Source organism: Saimiri boliviensis, chromosome 7 (assembly GCF_048565385.1).
Source record: "Saimiri boliviensis isolate mSaiBol1 chromosome 7, mSaiBol1.pri, whole genome shotgun sequence".
Taxonomy (NCBI): Eukaryota; Metazoa; Chordata; class Mammalia; order Primates; family Cebidae; genus Saimiri; species Saimiri boliviensis.
The window spans coordinates 457,359-478,434 of NC_133455.1; the positions used below are offsets into that span (position 1 = coordinate 457,359).

General features: G+C 49.9%; 1 protein-coding gene and 1 pseudogene across 7 annotated transcripts in view; both read left to right on the forward strand.

Annotated features, from left to right (window-relative positions):
• Nucleotides 1-21,076, forward strand: part of CHFR (checkpoint with forkhead and ring finger domains) — a 44,482-nt gene that overhangs the window by 8,383 nt on the left and 15,023 nt on the right. For 2 of the 7 annotated variants that reach the window (XM_039471687.2, XM_039471689.2), the window contains exons 3-9: nt 5,990-6,099; nt 8,200-8,259; nt 8,857-9,066; nt 14,564-14,731; nt 17,708-17,855; nt 19,152-19,306; nt 19,436-19,598. In XM_039471687.2, the coding sequence (XP_039327621.1) occupies nt 5,990-6,099; nt 8,200-8,259; nt 8,857-9,066; nt 14,564-14,731; nt 17,708-17,855; nt 19,152-19,306; nt 19,436-19,598 (1,014 nt within the window). Of the gene's footprint in view, nt 1-448; nt 813-5,989; nt 6,100-8,199; nt 8,260-8,856; nt 9,067-14,563; nt 14,732-17,707; nt 17,856-19,151; nt 19,307-19,435; nt 19,599-21,076 lie in introns of those variants that run through there. The other 5 variants (XM_039471693.2, XM_039471694.2, XM_074401984.1 and 2 more) reach the window with 4 other exon arrangements.
• On the forward strand, nt 824-4,408 carry LOC141585038 (small ribosomal subunit protein uS5 pseudogene; annotated as a pseudogene).

Genomic DNA, 21,076 nt, shown 5'->3' on the forward strand with positions numbered 1-21,076 from the left:
TTCATCATGTTGGCCTGGCTGGTCTCGAACTCCTGACTTCAGGTGATCCACCTGCCTTGGCCTCCCAAAGTGCTGGGATTACAGGCGTGAACCACCGCACCTGGCCAGCTTTTTTTACTTAGTGTTTTATGGAGCGTTTCATATGTCACTGTTTTTGATTGTTTTATGATAGTTTGTCACTTCCCTTATTGGTGGATATTTATTGTTTTGCGTTTTTTTTTTTTTTTTTTTTTTTTTTTTTGAGACGGAGTTTCGCTCTTGTTACCCAGGCTGGAGTGCAATGGCGCGATCTCGGCTCACCGCAACCTCCGCCTCCTGGGTTCAGGCAATTCTCCTGCCTCAGCCTCCTGAGTAGCTGGGATTACAGGCACGCGCCACCATGCCCAGCTAATGTTTTGTATTTTTAGTAGAGACGGGGTTTCACCATGTTGACCAGGATGGTCTCGATCTCTTGACCTCGTGATCCACCCGCCTCGGCCTCCCAAAGTGCTGGGATTACAGGCTTGAGCCACCGCGCCCAGCCCTTGACTTTTCTTATAAATAACATTGCAGTGACTCTTTCCCAAACTCTGCCTTCGTGTCTGTTTTCTTGGCCCGATTTCTCGGAAGGGAAGCCTATGTTAGAATGTGTCTATTCATTTTTTGTTTTTTTATTTTTTATTGTTTATTTATTTATTTATTTATTTATTTTTTAAGACAGAGTTTCCCTCTTGTTACCCAGGCTGGAGTGCAATGGTGCGATCTCGGCTCACCGCGCCTCCTGGGTTCAGGCGATTCTCCTGTCTCAGCCTCCCGAGTAGCTAGGACTACAGGTATGCGCCACCATGCCTTGCTAATTTTTGTATTTTTAGTAGAGACGGCGTTTCACCATGTTGATCAGGATGGTCTCGATCTCTTGACCTTGTGATCCACCCGTCTCAGCCTCCCAAAGTGCTGGGATTACAGGCTTGAGCCATTGCGCCCGGCCTGTTTTTTATTTTTTTTGAGGTGGAATCTTGCTCTTATCATCCAGGCTGGATTGGAGTGCAGTGTAATAATCTCGGCTCACTGCAACCTCCAAGCGATTCTCCCTGCCTCAGCCTCCCGAGTAGCTGGGATTACAGGCGCCTACCACCATACCTGGCTACTTTTTATAGTCTTAGTAGAGATGGGGTTGTGCCATCTTGGCCAGGCTGGTCTTGAACTGCTGACCTCAGGTGATCCACCTGCCTCAGCCTCCCAGAGTGTGGGATTATGGGTGTCAGCCACTGCGCCTGGCTGTTTTTGTTTTTGTTTTGAGACAGGGTTGCATTCTTGCTGCCCAGGCTGGAGTGCAATGGTGCAATCTCAGCTCGCTGCAACCTCCATCTCCCAGGTTCAAGCGATTCTCTTGCCTCAGCCTCCTGAGTAGCTAGGACTACAGGCATATGTCACCATACCCAGCTAATTTTTGTATTTTTAGTAGAGATGGGGTTTCACCATGTTGAGTAGGATGCTCTTGATCTCTTGACCTCTTGAACCACCTGCCTTGGTCTTTGGAAGTGCTGGGATTACGTATGTAAGCTACCACCACACCCAGCCTTTTTTTTTTTTTTTTTTTTTGAGACGGAGTTTCGCTCTTGTTACCCAGGCTGGAGTGCAGTGGCGCGATCTCGGCTCACCGCAACCTCCGCCTCCTGGGTTCAGGCAATTCTCCTGCCTCAGCCTCCTGAGTAGCTGGGATTACAGGCACGGGCCACCATGCCCAGCTAATTTTTTGTATTTTCAGTAGAGACGGGGTTTCACCATGTTGACCAGGATGGTCTCGATCTCTCGACCTCATGATCCACCCGCCTCGGCCTCCCAAAGTGCTGGGATTACAGGCTTGAGCCACCGCGCCTGGCGCAGCCTTTTTTTTTTTTTGAGACAAAGTCTCACTCTGTGGCCTGGGCTGGAATTGTAGTGGCATGATTTTGGCTCATTGCAATCTCTACCACCTGGGTTCGAGTGATTCTCCTGCCTCAGCCTCCCAAGTAGCTGGGATTACAGGCACATGCCACCACGCTTACCTAATTTTTTTTTTTTTTTTTTTTTTTTTTTTTTAGTAGAGATGGGGTTTTACCAAGTTGTCGATGCTGGACTTGAACTCCTGGCCTCAGGTGATCCACCCACCTTGGCCTCCCAAAGTGCTGGGATTACAGGTGTGAGCTCCCGCACCCTGTCAGAATGTGCCTATTTTAAATCTGCTATAAGTGGCAGGTGGTCTTCAAGCAGTACGTTGAGAGTGTGCTTTTCTCACTGCAGGATTGTTTTTAGTTGGTAAAGATTAGGCTCTATGAGATTCTTAGGCAACGAATAGTTTCAGGGATAGAAGATTAGGAAGTAGGTTTTCTTAGGAAGAACTGATGCTCCTTTTCCTAGTCTAATAGGCATCAGAGCAGGTTCTGTATTTCTCGGCACAGTGGAGTAGGCAGAGTGCTGGTCTTGGGTTGTCCCGCCTCTGCCTGGGCCCGGCTTCGCTGCTCTGGGTGCTGGTCCTAGGTCATACCCCCATACCAGGGCGTGGCTTCCCTGTGCTGGGTGCTGGTACTGGGCCGTCCCACCTGTACCAGGGCATAGGGTGCTGGTCCTGGGTCATCCCACCTGTACCAGGGTGTGGTTCCCCGTGCTGGGTGCTGGTCCTGGGCCGTCCCGCCTGCTTCAGGGCCTGGCTTCCCTGGGCTGGAAGCTGGTCCAGGGCCATTTCACCTGTACCAGGGCCTGGCTTTCCTGGGCTGGAAGCTGGTCCTGAGCCATCCTACCTGTACCAGGGCCTGGCTTTGCCATGCTGGGTGCTGGCCCTGGGCTGTCCCACCTGCTTCAGAGCCTGGCTTCCCCATGCTGGGTGCTGGTCCTGGGTCATCTCACCTGTACCAGGGCCTGGCATCCCCATGCTGGGTGCTGGCCCTGGGCCGTCCCACCTGCTTCAGGGCCTGGCATCCCCATACTGGGTGCTGGTCCTGGATCATCCCACCTGTACCAGGGCCTGGCATTCCCATGCTGGGTGCTGGCCCTGGGCCATCCCACATGTACCAGGGCTTAGCTTCCATGGGCTGACTGTATGGGGGTGTTAGTTTCCTGTGGCTATTGTAACAACTTGCCACAAACTTAGTGGATTTATAAAACACAAATTTATTGTCTTATTAGAGTTAGGGAGGTCCAAAGTCCAACGTAGATCTGATGGGGCTAAAATCAAGCTCTGTACAGGGCTGGTTTCTTCCTGAGGTTCCAGGGGAGAATTTGGTCCCCGCCTTTTCCAGCTTCTAGAGTTGCTACGTTCCTTGGCAGAGGTGGGCCTAGGGGTGGATGCTCAGGCAGAAGAAACACGTGTGGGGACCCCAAGCATGAGCAGGGCTGTGTGGTCAGAGTGCATGGTGAGCAGCAGAGGGAGCTTGGGCTTTAGCCTGAGAGCAGTGAGGAATCATCGAGAGAAGTGAAATAAGCAGATTTCTTCTTCTCCGATAAAACACCAAATGGCGGATGACGCTGGTGCAGTGGGGAGCGGGGAGGGGGCCCGGAGGTCCCAGGAGCCCTGGGATGGGGAACTGTGGTGGCTTCTACGGAGGTTTTGGCAGTGGTATCCTGGGCTGAGGTTGCGGCTGTGGCTGGGGCTGGGGCCGTGGCTGCGGAGCTCGCGGAGGCAAAGCCCAGGATGAGGAGTGGATGCCTGTCACCAAGTTGGGCTGCCTGGTCAAAGACATGAAGATTAAATCTCTGGAGGAGATCTGTCTCTTCTCTCTGCCCATCAAGGAATCTGAGATCACTGACTTTTTCCTGGGGGCCTCTCTCAAGGATGAGGTTTTGAAGATTATGCTGGTGCAGAAGACCTGTGCTGGCCAGCACACCAGGTTCAAGGCATTTGTTGCTATTGGGGACTACAGTGGTCACGTCGGTCTGGGTGTTTAAGTGCTCCAAGGAGGTGGCCACTGCCATCCGTGGGGCCATCATCCTGGCCAAGCTCTCCATTGTCCCCGTGTGCAGAGGCTACTGGGGGAACAAGATGGGCAAGCCCCACACCGTCCCTTGCAAGGTGACAGGCCGCTGTGGCTCTGTGCTGGTGCGCCTCATCCCCGTGCCCAGGGGCGTCATCTCAGCACCTGTGCCCAAGAAGCTGCTCATGATGGCTGGTATCGACTGCTGCACCTCAGCCAGGGGCTGCACTGCCACCTTGGGCAACTTTGCCAAGGCCACCTTTGATGCCATCTCTAAGACTTACAGCTGCCTGACCCCCGATCTCTGGAAGGAGACTATATTCACCAAGTCTCCCTGTCAGGAATTCACTGACCACCTCGTCAAGACCCACAGCAGAGTCTCCGTGCAGAGGACCCAAGCTCCAGCTGTGGCTACAACATAGGGTTTTTATACAAGAAAAATAAAGTGAATTAACATTGTAAAAACAAAAAAGAAAGAAGCAGATTTTTGTTTGGAAAGAGCGTGAGGATGAGTGATGACTGCAGTTGCCCCTTGGCATCCAGGGGGATTGGCTCCCACGCTCCTGCACGCACCCAGACGCGTGCGCACTCCAGCCCTGTAGCCAGCCCTGCGGAACACGAGGATACAGAAAGTCAGTCCGGCAGACGTGTGGGTTTCGCGTCCCCCCCAGGTGAAAAGAGCCCTTGTAGAAGCGCACTGCGCAGCTCAAACCTGTGTCTTCCCGGGTCAGCTTTGCGACGGCAGACACAGCCGCTGCCTGGTTTGGAAGGTTTTACGGGGAAATGGCCGTGGCAGTCCATTTGCTTACTGTCTGCGTTTGCTTTCTTGCTACGGGTGGCAGAGCTGAGTCGGAGCAGCGGTGACTGGTGACCAGGTGACCACAAAACCTACGCTGTTTACCGCCTGTTTACAGGACTTGTTTGCCACTCTCCCACCTCAGCAAACTGGTGGCCACTCAGATGTGAATTCTGTCCACTGCTGGGGCCTTGAGAGTGGAGCTGCAGGGCTGAGGCTGTGTGTTTGACTGAAACGGGTCGGTTTGCTCGGTTGTGGTTTTTTTTTTTTTTTTGAGACAGAGTTTCGCTCTTGTTACCCAGGCTGGAGTGCAATGGCGCGAACTCGGCTCACCGCAACCTCCGCCTCCTGGGTTCAGGCAATTCTCCTGCCTCAGCCTCCCGAGTAGCTGGGATTACAGGCACGTGCCACCATGCCCAGCTAATGTTCTTTATTTTTAGTAGAGACGGGGTTTCACTATGTTGACCGGGATGGTCTCGATCTCTTGACCTCGTGATCCACCCACCTCGGCCTCCCAAAGTGCTGGGATTACAGGCTTGAGCCACCGCGCCCGGCCTCGGTTGTGGTTTTGTGTGTCGGTATGCTGTGCTCTTGGACCTTCATCACCCAACCGGTGCCTGATTTTCTGTCAGGTCTCTGTTCAGAAGTCCCCGGGAGGCGCTTCCTGCCCCATCGACTTAGTATTCTCCTGTCTGTCCCTCGGTCAGCAGCATCTGCATTGGCCCCTCCCCAGGCAGATCGCCTCAAGGGGCTTGGCAGCCAGACCCCAGGTTCTGAGCACAGGGCCACCCACATCTTGCAGCTAATGGCCCAGCACTGACTCTGCTGCCCAGAGCCAGTCTCTTGGGAGGAATCAGTACTTACTTGAGGCATGAGCTCTGGTGTGGTGATGGCCGCGAGGAATGGGACTGTGGATAGCACAGGTCCAACTCGAGGAGGCTGGAAAAGGAAGCACCACACTGTGGGATGAGGCCGCGGAGTCCACCAGGAGGCACATGGGAGAGAACCGGCCCCGCAGCAGCACAGGGGCCAACGACGTGAGGAGCTGCGGCTGCTGGTTAGGCTGTCAGTCAGGGAGAAGTGGGCGGGCCATTTCTCGAGATTGGCGAGGGTGCATGCATGCGTGCATCGTTAAGTATTGACGCCGTTCCTATGGGGATTTCCAGATGGGCACATTGAGCCTCTTTGCTAATGGTGCTAGAAAAAAATTCTTGTAACTCCAAGTTATTTTAAGTAGGATAAATTGTGTTTTTGTTTTTTTCAGCACCAATGGAACAGTGATTAACAAGCTGAAGGTTGTTAAGAAGCAGACTTGCCCTCTACAGACTGGGGATGTCATCTACTTGGTGTATAGGAAGAATGAGCCGGAACACAGTAAGATAGAGGAGGGCTTGCTGGGGTCAGACCTGCTCGGGGGTCCGCTCTGCTGAGGCTGGGAGGCATCTTCAGAGAGTCTGTGCAACAGATCCTTCCCGTAGGAATGTTCCTCCTGGCAACACCCCCTGTATTGGGCATGTGGGTTCCTGATGTGAATAGTGTCTGCTGAGGAATGGGAGTGTTGACTTTGCAGCCTGAGTCCCACCAGCCATTCCTCAGGAATACCACTATGGCCATGAGCAGCAAATCCCAAAATGGCAGCCAAGGAGAAACTAGTGGAGATAGGTTAGGTTATACAGGAGAGGAACTTGAGTTATGGGGAGTACAACCTAGGACCAGGGGTCTGGAGGCCATTGATGGTCCTGTTTTTGGAGACCTTATGAGAAATATGGAGTTTAGACTAGATTCCAGTAAGACTTTCTCAGCTCCAGGTGTCTGTGTATTTGTTTTGTGGAAGATGGTATAGGATAAGGAAAGTTACGGGAGTCCTTCGAAGGTCACCCTGAAATATTTATTTAAGTTTTTTTTTTTGAGACGGAGTCTTGCTCTGTCACCAGGCTGGAGTGCAATGGCGCAATCTCGGCTCACCCCAACCTCCGCCTCCTGGGTTCAAGTGATTCTCCTGCCTCAGCCTCCCAAGTAGCTGGGATTACAGGCACGTGCCACCACACACAGCTTATTTTTGTATTTTTAGTAGAGACGGGGTTTCACCATGTTGGCCAGGATGGTCTCGATCTCTTTACCTCGTGATCTGCCCACTTTGGCCTCCCAAAGTGCTGGGATTACAGGTGTGAGCCACTGTGCCCAGCCTATTTAACTTTTTTTTTTTTTTGAGATGGAGTTTCACTCTTGTTACCCAGGCTGGAGTGCAATGGTGCGATCTCGGCTCACCACAACCTCCGCTTCCTGGGTTCGAGCAATTCACCTGCCTCAGCCTCCTGAGTAGCTGGGATTACAGGCACGTGCCACCATGCCCAGCTAATTTTTTGTATCTTTAGTAGAGACGGGGTTTCACCATGTTGACCAGGATGGTCTCGATCTCTTGACCTCGTGATCCACCCACCTCAGCCTCCCAAAGTGCTGGGATTACAGGCTTGAGCCACCACGCCCGGCCTAACTTTTTTTTGAGACATAGCCTCACTCTGTTGCCCAGGCTGGAGTGCAGTGGTGCAATCTCGGCTCACTGCAACCTCTGCGTCCTGGGTTCAAGCGATTCTCCTACCTCAGCCTCCTGAGTAGCTGGGATTACAGGCACCCGCCACCATGCCCAGCTGATTTTTGTGGGTTTTTTTGTTTGTTTTTTTGTTTTTGAGACGGAGTTTCGCTCTTGTTACCCAGGCTGGAGTGCAATGGCGCGATCTCAGCTCACCGCAACCTCCGCCTCCTGGGTTCAGGCAATTCTCATTCCTCAGCTTCCTGAGTAGCTGGGATTACAGGCACGCGCCACCATGCCCAGCTAATTTTTTGCGTTTTTAGTAGAGACGGGGTTTCACCATGTTGACCAGGATGGTCTCGATCTCCTGACCTCGTGATCCACCCACCTCGGCCTCCCAAAGTGCTGGGATTACAGGCTTGAGCCACCGCGCCCGGCTTGTGTTTTTAATAGAGATGATGTTCACTATGTCGGCCAGGCTGGTCTCAAACTCCTGATCACCTCAGGTTATCTGCCTGCCTCAGCCTCCCAAAGTGTTGGGATTACAGACGTGAGCCACTGTTCCCAGCCACTCCTAAAATACTTAAAGACCACAATGGTGAGGAAGAATGGAGCAAATATGTCTTGGGCATCATCAGCATAACCTTGACCATCCCCTTGCCGCACAGAACGGTCTTGCATCTCCTCCCTTTTGTGGTGTGAAATTATAAGTGAGGCATAGATTCTTCACCTTGGTCTGCCTCCTGATGCCATTTTTCCCTGAGGCTTATTTCTTTTGTATTAGTAAAGATGTTTTAGATAACCTTGTTTGGATGAATTTGTTATTAGCTGATGAGTTAAAATAATCAACAAAATCAAATGACTGGAGGGAACAGAGAGAAAAATTTGAGTTCTCACTTTGCACAGGGGCCGCCACTTCCCTGACTTGATTAATTTTCTTTTAGACGTGGCATATCTCTATGAATCTTTAAATGAAAAGCAAGGCATGACACAAGAATCCTTTGGTAAGTAAGATTATAGCAAAGAAGCAGATGCATATTAGGGGCTGTCTCATTCTTTTTTTTTTTTTTTTGAGACGGAGTTTCCCTCTTGTTGCTCAGGCTGGAGAGCAGTGGCGTGATCTCAGCTCCAGCTCCCGGGTTCAAGCGATTCTCCTTCAGCCTCCCAAGTAGCTGGGATTACAGGCGTGCACCACCACACCCGGTTAATTTTTTGTATACTTTTTTTTTTGAGATGGAGTCCTGCTCTGTCGCCCAGGCTGGAGTGTAGTGGCACGATCTCGGCTCACTGCAACCTCCACCTCCTAGGTTCAAGCGATTCTCCTGCCTCAGCCTCCTGAGTAGCTGGGATTACAGGCGTGTGCCACCACACCCTATTAATATTTTGTATTTTTAGTATAGATGGGCTTTCACTGTGTTAGCCAGGATGGTCTTGATCTTCTGCCCTTGGGATCCGCCTGCCTTGGCCTCCCAAAGTGCTGGGATTACAGGTGTGAGCCACCATGCCCCTCTGGGGCTGTCGAATTCTTAGGAGCGTTTAAGTCCCTAGAGTGTCTGCCTGAGCCCTGGATGTGTGCTTCTTCTGCTCCTTTTGGATTACAGAAGCTAATAAGGAAAATGTGTTCCATGGGACCAAAGATACCTCAGGTGCTGGGCGAGGGGCCGATCCCCAGGCCTCACCGGCGTCACCCGCCGCTCAGGTGTGCTTTGAGGAACCACAGCCATCAACGTCGACGTCAGACCTCTTCCCCACAGCCTCTGCCTCTTCCATGGAGCCGCCTTCTGCGGGGCGAGAGCGTTCCTCCAGTTGCGGTGAGGTTCCATCTCAGGAGGTCTTGGTGCTGGTTGCGTAGCTTTTGTTCACTACTCTTTACTTTGTTGTTACAGAGACAGATAAGCGACCGAGGACTGGCCCGAGGCTCTCAGTAGTAAGGTTTCGTGGTGGTCAACACTGAGCGTGTTGTTCCATCCCCAGGAGAAGTGAAAGTCAGGGACTCCAGTACCATGGTGTGTTTTACGGTTTCATTGAGATTAAAATTTACGTACCATCAAAGGCATCCAGACAAAGCATACATTTCAGTGGATTTTAGTACATCACAAGGTTGTGGGACCATCAGCATTTTCCTAGCACCAGAGGAAACCGGTGCCCATCAGCAGTCACCCCCGTCCCCTTCCCCCAACCCCTGGCAGCTGCGCGTGCTTTTGGTCTCGAGATTTGTCTGTTCCGGACACTTCACGGACATGGAATCCAGCGTGGTCCTTTATGACTGGGCTCTTTCACCTAGCATGATGTTTTCAGAGTTTATCCGGAAGAGGGTGTATTTATTTTTATTTTTATTTTTTTAGAGATGGGGTTTATCCACGTTGGTCAGGCTGGTCTCGAGTGCCCAACCTTAGGTGATCCGCTCACCTTGGCCTCCCAAAGTGTTGGGATTACAGGCGTGAGCCACTGTGCCCAGCCAAAGAGGGTATATTTAGAACCAGTTTTACAGATGCTGTTTTTTTTTTTTTTTTTTTTTTTTTTTTTTTTTTTTTTTGAGACTGAGTTTCGCTCTTGTTACCCAGGCTGGAGTGCAATGGCGCGATCTCGGCTCACCGCAACCTCCGCCTCCTGGGTTCAGGCAATTCTCCTGCCTCAGCCTCCTGAGTAGCTGGGATTACAGGCACGCGCCACCATGCCCAGCTAATTTTTTGCGTTTTTAGTAGAGACGGGGTTTCACCATGTTGACCAGGATGGTCTCGATCTCTTGACCTCGTGATCCACCCGCCTCGGCCTCCCAAAGTGCTGGGATTACAGGCGTGAGCCACCGCGCCCGGCCCAGATGCTGTTTCTTTTTTTTTTTCTTTTTTTTTTTTTTTTTTGAGACGGAGTTTTCGCTCTTGTTACCCAGGCTGGAGTGCAATGGCACGATCTCGGCTCACCGCAACCTCCGCCTCCTGGGCTCAGGCAATTCTCCTGCCTCAGCCTCCTAAGTAGCTGGGATTACAGGCATGCGCCACCACGCCCAGCTAGTTTTTTGTATTTTTAGTAGAGACGGGGTTTCACCATGTTGACCAGGATGGTCTCGATCTCTCGACCTCGTGATCCACCCGCCTCGGCCTCCCAAAGTGCTGGGATTACAGGCTTGAGCCACCGCGCCCGGCTCCAGATGCTGTTTCTTATAGCATGACCTCTTTTACCTCCTCCCTGGTAATTGAGAAGAATTCCATCTGGGTGCAGAGTGACGGGAATGTTTTCATGTTGGTGAATATGTGGACATATGTTTTCCTTAAATTGGATTACTCTATACATACAGTTTTTTTAACTTTATTTTATTTTATTTTATTTTATTTTTATTTATTTATTTATTTTTGAGGCGGAGTTTCGCTCTTGTTACCCAGGCTGGAGTGCAATGGTGCGACCTCAGCTCACCACAGCCTCCGCCTCCTGGATTCAAGCAATTCTCCTGCCTCAAGTCTCCTGAGTAGCTGGGATTACAGGCACGCGCCGCCATGCCCAGCTAATTTTTAGTATTTTTAGTAGAGACGGGGTTTCACCATGTTGACCAGGATGGTCTCGATCTCTTGGCCTCATGATCCACCCGCCTCGGCCTCCCAAAGTGCTGGGATTACAGGCTTGAGCCACCGCGCCCGGCTTATTTTTGTATTTTTATTTTTTTGAGATGGAGTCTCGCTCTGTCACCCAGGCTAGAGTGCGGTGGTGCAATCTTGGCTCACTGCAACCTCCTCCTCCTCCCGGGTTCAAGTGATTCTCCCACCTCAGCCTCCCGAATAGCTGGGACTACAGCACTTGCCACCATGGTCAGCTAATCTTTGTATTTTTAGTAGAGACGGGGTTTCACCATGTTGGCCAGGCTGGTCACGAACAGCAGAGTGTTCTAAAAGCATACCTCACTCTGACACACATCCCCCCAACCATCTGAAGAGTAACATTCACATGTTTTGTAACATTCCGAGGTGAATTCAGGACACACCTGGGAGGGCTTCTCAGCTGCTGATTAGGGAAACTTAAGTTGCAGACAAGACTGTGGAGAGTGAGTGCTGTGTGGTTTTCACCTATTACTTCTGGAGATAAGAGGAATTGCTTAGACCAAACCTGTGACAGACATTTCCTACTGGCCTGTCTCTTGTAGACTGTAAACACAACCCCAACTTCTCAAAGCCTCTTTGAATTTATTTTTGTTTTAACATCATAACCTTAAATGTGTGAGTGGAAGAAAATAGCACTTCAAGATGAAAACGTTCCAGTGCTGGGCCGAGTGGTGCACACCTGTAATCCCAGCACTTTGGGAGGCTGAGATGGGCTGATCCCTTGAGCCCAGGAGTTTGAGACCAGCCTTGGCAACATGGTGAAACTCTGTCTCTACAAAAAAATAAAAAAATTAGCTGGCCATGGTGGCCTGTGCCTGTAATCCCAGCTACTTGGAAGGCTGAGGAGGGAGGATTGCTTGAGCCTGGGAGTGGAGGTTGTAGTGAGCCGAGATTGCACCACTGCCCTCCAGCCTTGGAGATAAAGCCAGAACTTACCTCAAAAAAAGAAAAAAGACCTATAATCTCCGCACTTTGGGAGGCTAAAGCAGGCAAATCACTAGGAGGTCAGGAGTTTGAGACCAGCCTGGCCAACATGGTGAAACCCTGCTGTCTCTACGAAAAATGCAAAAGTTAGCCAGGTGTGCTGGTGGGTGCCTGTAGTCTCAGCTACTTGGGAGGCTGCGGCGGGAGGATCACCTGACACTGGGGGGACGGGGGTTGCAGTGAGCCGAGGGCTCGCCATTGCACTTCAGCCTGGGGGACAGAGTGAGACCCTGTTTCAAAAAAAAAAAAGAGAGAGAGACCGGGCACAGTGGCTCACGCTTGTAATCCCAGCACTTTGGGAGGCCGAGGTGGGAGGATCACAAGGTCAGGAGTTTGAGACCAGCCTGGCCAATGCAGTGAAACCCCATCTCTACTAAAAATACCAAAATTAGCTGGGCATGGTTGGCCGTTGCCTGCCTGTAGTCCCAGCTACTCGGGAGGCTGAGGCAGGAGAATTGCTTGAACCCAGGAGGTGGAGGTTGCAGTGAGCCAAGATCATGCTACTGCACTTTAGCCTGGGCAACAGCACAAGGCTCTGTCTCCCCGCCAAAAAAATAAAATAAAATAGTAAAAAATAAGAATTATTCTATCTGTATACCTAAGTATATGCATACTAACAAAACAATTATAGTTACTGCTTACTGAGGAGCCACTAAATGTGAGACAGTATGCTAGGTGTGCTTTGTAAGTGATAAGATGGTGCTCCTCACCATGTTAGGGACTGCCACAGAGGCGCCATTGTCAAGATGCCCAGCTGAGCGCAGGGTGCTGGCGATCGTGGCCTGAGTGGGTGCCAGCTGGGAGCCAGTCCACAGGCTGCCTCTCCTACTGTTGGTATATGAGGTGATTTGTTCCCAAAACTATGCTGTTTTCTTTCAGCTGTTACAAGCCAGTTTGTTTTTTCAAATAATAACATGCTTGAATACTGTAAGCTAGATACATATTATGCTACAATATTACAAACTAGGTCCTTAGTAAGGTACAGGTTACTCACACTTGTAATCCCAGCACTTTGGGAGGCTGAGGTGGTTGGATTGTTTGAGCTCAGGAGTTTGTGACCAGCCTGGGTAACGTGGCAAGACCCTGTCTCTACCAAAAATACAAAACAAATTTAGCTGGCTGTGAGGGTACACACCTGTAGTCCCAGCTTCTTGGGAGGCAGAGGTGGGAGGATCACCTTAGCCTGGGAGGTGGAGGTTGCAGTCACTGGAGCTCTCACCATTGCACTCCAGCCCAAGTGAAGAGTGAGACCCAGTCTCAAAAAAAAAAAAACCAAAAAACCAAAAACCAAAAAACATGATTAGGAAGTTTGCCTATTTTTATGCCAAGGTCATTCTAGTCATTACAACTCTGGCTTCTTGCTCGTGGAGACAGAGCTGTCCCTACAAGTCACTGCTCTGTCTCCTTCCTGTTATCCCACCTCTTGTAAAATAGTTCACACGCAGTACCATGCATCTCTCCACTGAATTGTGTGTGCTTTACACAGACACATATATATGTGTGGTTTTTTTAAAAAGAAATGAGATCTTGCTCTATTGCCCAGGTTGGGAGTGGTGTGATCCTAGCTCACTGTAGTCTTGATCTCCTGGGCTCAAGTGATCCTCCCACCTTAGCCCTGAGTAGCTGGGACCATAGGCTTTCACTGTCACACCCTGTTAAGTCTTTTGTTTTGCATTTTTTCTAGAGATGGGGTCTTGCTATGTTGCCCAGGCTGGTCTCAAACTCCTGGGATCAAGTGATCCGCCCACGTCAGCTTCCCAAAGTACTGGGATTACAGGCATGAGCCCCATGCCCGGCTTCAGACCTCTTATTTTTTATTTTTATTTTTATTTTTTGAGAGGGAGTTTTGCCCTTGCTGTCCATGCTGGAATGAAGTGGCGCGATCTTGTGTCATTGCAAACCTCCGCCTCCCAGGTTCAAGCAATTCTCCTGCCTCACCCTCCCAAGTAGCTGGGATTACAGGCACCTGCCACCATGCCCAGCTAATTTTTTGTATTTTTAGTAGAGGCAGGTTTCACCATATTGGCCAGGCTAGTCTCAAACTCGTGACCTCAGGTCACCCACTTGCCTTGGCCTCCACAGTGCTGGGATTACAGACTTTTTTTTTTTTGAAGATGGAGCTTCCGACTTGTTGCCCGGGCTGGAGTGCAGTGGCGCCGTCTCGGCTCACTGCATCCTCCACCTAGTGGGTTCCAGCAATTCTGTTGCCTCAGCCTCTCAAGTAGCTGTTGTTACAGGCATGTGCCACCATGCCTGGCTAATTTTTTTTTTTTTTTGGGGGAGGCAGGGTTTCTCCATGTATGTCAGGAAGTCTCAAAACTCCCGACCTCAGGTGATCTGCCCCGCCTCAGCCTCCCTAAGTGCTGGGACTATAGGCGTGAGCCACCACGCCCGGCCCCCAGACTTCTATTTTAACACTGTTTACGATATGGTATGTGGATTTGCCCTACGTTAGGACTCAGCACTCAAGGGCTAAGTCTGGTCACAGACCTCTGCATTTGTTTCTCTGCCAGTGTGCTGCCTGCCCCCAGCTCCACCACACACAGAGATGGGCACAGATACAGTTAAGATGTTAGTTGAGGGAGCACACACTCCTGGTAAGCCATTTGTCATTTGTAAACTGTGACATCTCAGGTTGCCAGCTGCACTGGGTTTCAGTCAGTGACACCTTACAGGTGTGGTTCTCTCCTGAGGTGGACAAGTCAGCACCTGTCTTGTTTGATTCCTCTCACAGGGTCTGAGGGTGCTGGCAACTTCCCTAAAGGAGGTGGTCCCTCCGTGGCAAGTGATGAAGTCTCCAGCTTTGCCTCAGCTCTCCCGGACAGAAAGGCTGTGTCATCTTCTTCATTGGAACCCCAGGATCAGGAAGATTTGGAGCCAGTGAGAAAGAAAATGAGAGGAGGTCAGAGTCTGGTTCTGTGGGTCCTTTGCCCTCTTGTGAGCTCCTGGGGCGTTCAGGGCCTCTGCCATGCTCTGTGCTGTGAAGCCTTACTTCCTGCAGGGGTACGTGGACCCTGCCTCAGGCTGATGCTTGTAACACCTCTGACATTTTCTGAACGAAAATCTGGTCGTGTTTTTTGCTGTTTGCATAGTCCCCATAGAACTGTGGTTTACTACAGATTGTTTTCTTGGTCTGGAAATAGTCCATTCTGAATTGAAGAATTAATCTGAACGTCTTCCATCCTGGCCAGGTGCAGTAGCTCATACCTGTAATCCTAACACTGGGAGGCCAAGGCAGGAGAATCACTTGAGGTCAGGTGTTCAAGACCAGCCTTGGCAACAGAGCAAGACTTGGTCTCTAAAAGTAAAAATCAAGCTGGGTGCCATGGCTTACACCTGTTAATTCCAGCACTTTGGGAGGCCAAGGTGGGTGAATCACCTCAGGTCAGGAGTTTGAGACTAACCTGGCCAACACGGTGAAACACTGTCTCTACTAAAAATGCAAAAATTAGCTGGGTGTGATGGCAGGTACCTGTAATCCCAGCTAGTCAGGAGGCTGAGGCAGGAGAATTGCTTGTACCCAGGAGGCCAGGTTGCAGTGAGCTGAGCTCTTGCCACTGCACTCCAGCCTGGGCAACAGAGTGAAAGTCCATCTCAAAAAAAAAAAAAAAAAAAAAGCAAAAGAGAAAGCCCTCTGTCCTGGTAGGACAATAATTTCTAAAAAGATAACTTAAATCTTCACATTGAAGATGATTTAGAGAGAAGTCTGCACTTTGAAAGCCAGAGTTAAGAAGATTATTAGAAGAGGTTTGGGAATGTTGTGGTAGAAGGCTGGCTGTGCACAGTCCGAGAGCAGCCCGCAGGCCAGGGCACTGGCAGAAAGGCTCCCGGAGGATCCCCAGGGAAAGAAATCCGGTTCTCTTACAGGCTAGGTTGATGGGTGTGGGGAAGGTGTGGAAAGAATCAGCAGCAGTTACATAGGAAAAATAAGCACAGGAGTGAGGAAATTTTAATTCTAGCAAACATGAAAAACTGTAAGACACAACTTAATCGAGCACATTCCTTGGCTCAGCAGGGAATACTTACATAAGCATAGTAATGTAAATGTAACAGTTGTGTTACAGTAATGTTGGCAGGAGAGTCTCAGGTCAGAGTTTTGCCTTACTTTAATAGATGTCAGGGATGATGTCGAAAATGGATAAATTAGTATGTGTCGTTATAACTTAGAAACACAGAGGTAAATACCAGAAGAAACAGCTCAAAGACATGAAAGTAGTTTTCCTCAGATGAGGGAAGTTGGGTGAGGAGAGGCTGAGGCAGAGGGTGACTCCCTTTGTTTTCTTCTGAATACGTGTACATTTTTTTTTTTAAGAGACAGGATCTTGCTTTGTCCCTCAGGCTAGAGTGCAGTGGCGCAGTCTCCACCCACTGCAACCTGTGCCTCCTGGGCTCAGACAATCTTCCCACCGCAGACTCCCCAGTAGGTGGGACCACAGGTGAGCACTACCACACCTGGCAAATTTTTTTTTTTTTTTTTTTTTTGGTATTTTTTATGGAGATGGGATTTCACTGTATTGCCCAGGCTGGTCTTGAACTCCTGGGCTCAAGCGATCTGCCCACTTCAGCCTCCGAAAGTGCTGGAATTATAGGTGTGAGCCTCTGCGCCTGGTTTCTTCTAAATATTTGCCTTTTTAAATTCTGTGCAGTTTCTTTAAAAATACAAATTAATGATTACCAACATCTCAGCATTATAGAAAAATAAAAACACATTAGAAGAAAAAAAATTTGAGCTAGTGCCATTTTCAGTCTCTTCTCTTAGCACTTTCCTCTGTGTACATGAGTTACAGTTTGTGTTTAAAGAAAATGACATTATACACACTGACAGCTGGGCTTCAACTCTTTTTACTTATTTATTTATTTATTTTTAATTAATTTTTTTAAAGACGGGATTTCACCATGTTAGTCAGGCTGGTCTTGAACCCCGACCTCAGGTGATCCACCCGCCTTGGCCTCCAAAGTGCTTGGATTACAGGCGTGAGCCACTACGTCCAGCCACCCTTCAGCTCTTTTTTTTTTTTTTTTTTTTTGAGGCGGAGTTTCGCTCTTGTTACCCAGGCTGGAGTGCAATGGCGCAATCTCAGCTCACCGCAACCTCCGCCTCCTGGGTTCAGGCAATTCTCCTGCCTCAGCCTCCTGAGTAGCTGGGATTACAGGCACCTGCCACCATGCCCAGCTAATTTTTTGTATTTTTAGTAGAGACGGGGTTTCACCTTGTTGACCAAGATGGTCTCGATCTCTTGACCTCGTGATCCACCCGCCTCGGCCTCCCAAAGTGCTGGGTTTACAGGCGTGAGCCACCGCGCCCGGCCATTCAGCTCTTAACTCACATCCTGAATTTCTTTTTTAATGTTATTAACCATTCCTCTAACACAAAACTTAAACCTACTGGAATAGGAGATTTATTTTGGGCCTTCTTAAAAATACCCTATTTATTTATTTATTTATTTATTTATACTATTATTATTTTGGAGACAGAGTCTTACTCTGTTGCCCAGGCTAGAAGACAGTGGCACGATCTCAGCTGCCTGCAACCTCCACCTCGGAAGCTCAAGTTATTTCCAACTAACTGGTATTTTCGGTCGAGACAGGATTTCACCGTGTCGGCCAGGCTGGTGTCAAACTCCTGACCTCAAGTTGGTCTGCCTGCCTCAGCCTCCCAGAGTGCTGGGATTACAGGTGTGAGCCATGATGCCTGGTGAAAAATACCCGTTAGAAATAGAAATATAAGGCAAGGCCTGTGTGTTGTCTGCTGCTGGTTCTGGACAGCTGAGGCCTGGAGACTTTCTGTGTCTGCAGGTGAAGATGTTTGTAAACTGAAAATACTACGTGTGTTCCCTCATTGGTTACGACAGTCAGAACACATCCCGTTGTCTTGCAGACCTGAACCTAGAGGTGTTGGTAGCACAACCGTGTAGAAACACCCAAACTGTCCAGGACGACATCAGAGCTGCGGCTGGGAAGCCAGACAAGATGGAGGAGACGCTGACATGCATCATCTGCCAGGACCTGCTGCATGACTGTGTGAGGTGCGGCTGCATCACCCTTGGCTCCTGGGACACGGGGTGCGGCAGTTCCTCATCTGGTGTGGGGTGGGAGGGCGTGAAAGAAGCCTCTGGGCCCTGTTTGCCACAGAATCTGCTGAGGTTACCGTTTTCTTTTTCTTTTTAGACAAGGCCTGGCTCTGTCACCCAGATAAGAGTGCAGTGGTGCCGTCTCAGCTCACTGCAGCCTCTCCCTCCCTGGCTCAGGTGGTTCTCTCACTTCAGCCTCCTGAGTAGCTGGGACTACAGGTGCACACCACTATGCCTGGCTGATTTTTTTTTTTTTAATGTTCTGATTTTATCATTTTTATTTATTACTATTACTTTTTTTTTTTTTTTTTTGAGATGGAGTCTTACTCTCTCACCAGGCTGTAGTACAGTGGTGCAATCTTGTCTCACTGCAACCTGTGCCTCCCAGGTTCAGACGATTCTCCTGCCTCAGCCTCCTGAGCAGCTGGACTACAGGCATGTGCCACCATGCCCAGCTAATTTTTTTGTATTTTTTAGTGGATACAGAGTTTCGCCATGTTGGCCAGGCTGGTATTGAACTCCCGACCTCAGGTGATCCACCCACCTGAGCCTCTCAGAGTGCTGGGATTACAGACATGAGCCATCACACCCAGCCACATGGCTAATTTTGTATTTTTGTAGAGACAGCGTTTCGCCGTGTTGCCCAGGCTCGTCTTGAACTCCTAACCTCAACTTAATTCTCCTGCTTCAGTCTCTCAAAGTGCTGGGATTGCAGGCAAGATCCACTGTGCATGGCCACCATTTTCATTTTACTTGTGGCCCCAACAAGGAGGAAACCTGGAACTCAGAGCCAGAGGCTGTAGACCCCACAAGGTTTCGGGAGTGTGAGTCGCGTGTGACCCAGTGAACGCTGCAGACAGATGAAAGGAACTATGCACATTTTAAACGTTCCCTAGCTAGGAAAGTGTATTTAAGCATGGAATGAATGCAGGAGCAGCTGAGGAGGGGCATCCTTGCTTTTCCATGGGAACTTAAGAGTCAGAAACTTCCGACTTCCAGGCTAGAAACGTGGTATTTCTGTTGTTTGTGTTCCTGAGTCATGAGCTACTCACCTCCGTTCCTCCTGAAAACACAGGCCTTGTGGTCTCTGATTTCTTCTCATTAACAAAGACTAAGTTAAAGGGTTTTAGGCCGAATGGTGGCTGGACCCTGCAGGCCCTTGTGCGGTAGGGCCGCTGCAGACCTTGGCCCGAGGGTGATGGTCGCACGTGTGCGGCTCCCTGTGGACACGGCTCCCTCTCGCGGTTTCAGTTTGCAGCCCTGCATGCACACGTTCTGCGCGGCTTGCTACTCGGGATGGATGGAGCGCTCATCCCTGTGCCCCACCTGCCGCTGTCCCGTGGAGCGGATCTGTAAAAACCACATCCTCAACAACCTCGTGGAAGCATACCTTATCCAGCACCCAGGCAAGTGAAGGTGGTCCACCCGGACCTCTCCTTCCGTGGCACTGGGCACACGGGCCCCCAGCAGTATAGGCTGTGTCTGCCTGATGTGTCTCACTGCTGGTGAATGGTGCTGTGTCCTTTCAATTCTAGACAAGAGTCGCAGTGAAGAAGATGTGCAAAGTATGGATGCCAGGAATAAAATCACTCAAGACATGCTGCAGCCCAAAGTCAGGCGGTCTTTCTCCGATGAAGAAGGAAGTTCAGAGGACCTGCTGGAGCTGTCGGATGTTGACAGTGAGTCCTCAGACATTAGGTAAATCATGCCCCTGGCTTGGAGCAGAGCATGGCAGCTGGAGGAGCATCAGCACCATGGCTGAGAGCTCGCTACTGGGTGGACAGCATGGGTTCTGAGTTCTAGTTCTGCCCCTTAGCAGCAAAGCCCTGAGAGGTGTGGCAAGGACTGGGTGAATACTTAGGCTGGCAGCTAACAGAGCGTCAAACACAGGTGATTGCGATCGGCATTTGTGCCGTTGGCCGATGCCCTTCCCTTTGCTTCCACTGCTTGTCATGGGTCTTGCATCTCTGGCTGTGACAGAGGGACATCATTCCGTATGTTATTTTTTCCCGCATAAGCACATGTATTCTTTTTTTTTTTTTTGAGACGGAGTCTCACTCTGTTGCACAGGCTGGAGTGCAGTGGCGCGATCTCAGTTTACCACACCCTCCACCTCCCAGGTTGCAGCAGTTCTGCCTCAGCCCTCCCGAGTAGCTGGGACTATAGTCACACACTACTGTGCCTGGCTAATTTTTTTTTTTTTTTTTTTTTTTTAAGATGGTTTCATTCTTGTTGCCCGGGCTGGAGTTCAGTGGCACGATCTCGGCTCATCATAATGTTCGCCTCCTGGGTTTTAAGCAATTGTCCTGACCCAGATAATTTTTTTCTACATTTTTAGTAGAGATGAGGTTTCACCGTGTTGGCCGGGCTGGCCTTTAACTCCTGGCCTCCAGTGATCTGCCTGCCTCGGCCTCTCCAAAGTGATGGGATTACAGGCATGAGCCACTGTACCTGGCCCTGTGTGTGTGTGTGTGTGTGATGGATTTTCACTCTTGTTTTCCAGACTGGAGTGAAACGGCACACTCTTGGCTCACTGCAACCTCTGCCTTCTGGGTTCAAGTGATTTTCCTGTCTCAGCCTCCTGAGTAGCTGGGATTACAGGATTACAGGCATGCACCACCACATTTGGCTAATTTTTTTTTTTTTTTGGGACGGAGTCTCACTCTGTCACCCAGGCTGGAGTGCAATGGTGCAACCTTGGCTCACTACAACCTTCATCTCCGGGGGTTCAAGTGATTCTCCTGCCTCAGCCTCCTGAGTAGCTGGGATTACAGGCATGTACCACCACACCCAGCTAATTTTTATATTTTTAGTAGAAACGGGGTTTCACCTTGTTGGCCAGGCTGGTCTCAAACTCCTGACCTCAAGCAATCTACCCGCCATGGCCTTCCAAAGTTCTGGGATTATAGGTGTGAGCCACTGAACCCAGCCACTAATTTTGTATTTTTAGTAGAGATAAGGCTTCACCATGTTGGCCAGGCTGGTCTAGAACTCCAGACCTCAGGTGATCCACCTGCCTCTGCCTCCCAAAGTGCTGGAATTACAAGCATGAGAAACAAATGTTTTTATGAAACGTTTGTTTTTATGAAACAGTTTTTGACTGCACGTGCAGCTCAGCTATCTTCCCAGCATTTGAATTTAGAAACAGGCCGCCATGCATTTCTTTTTTTTTTTTT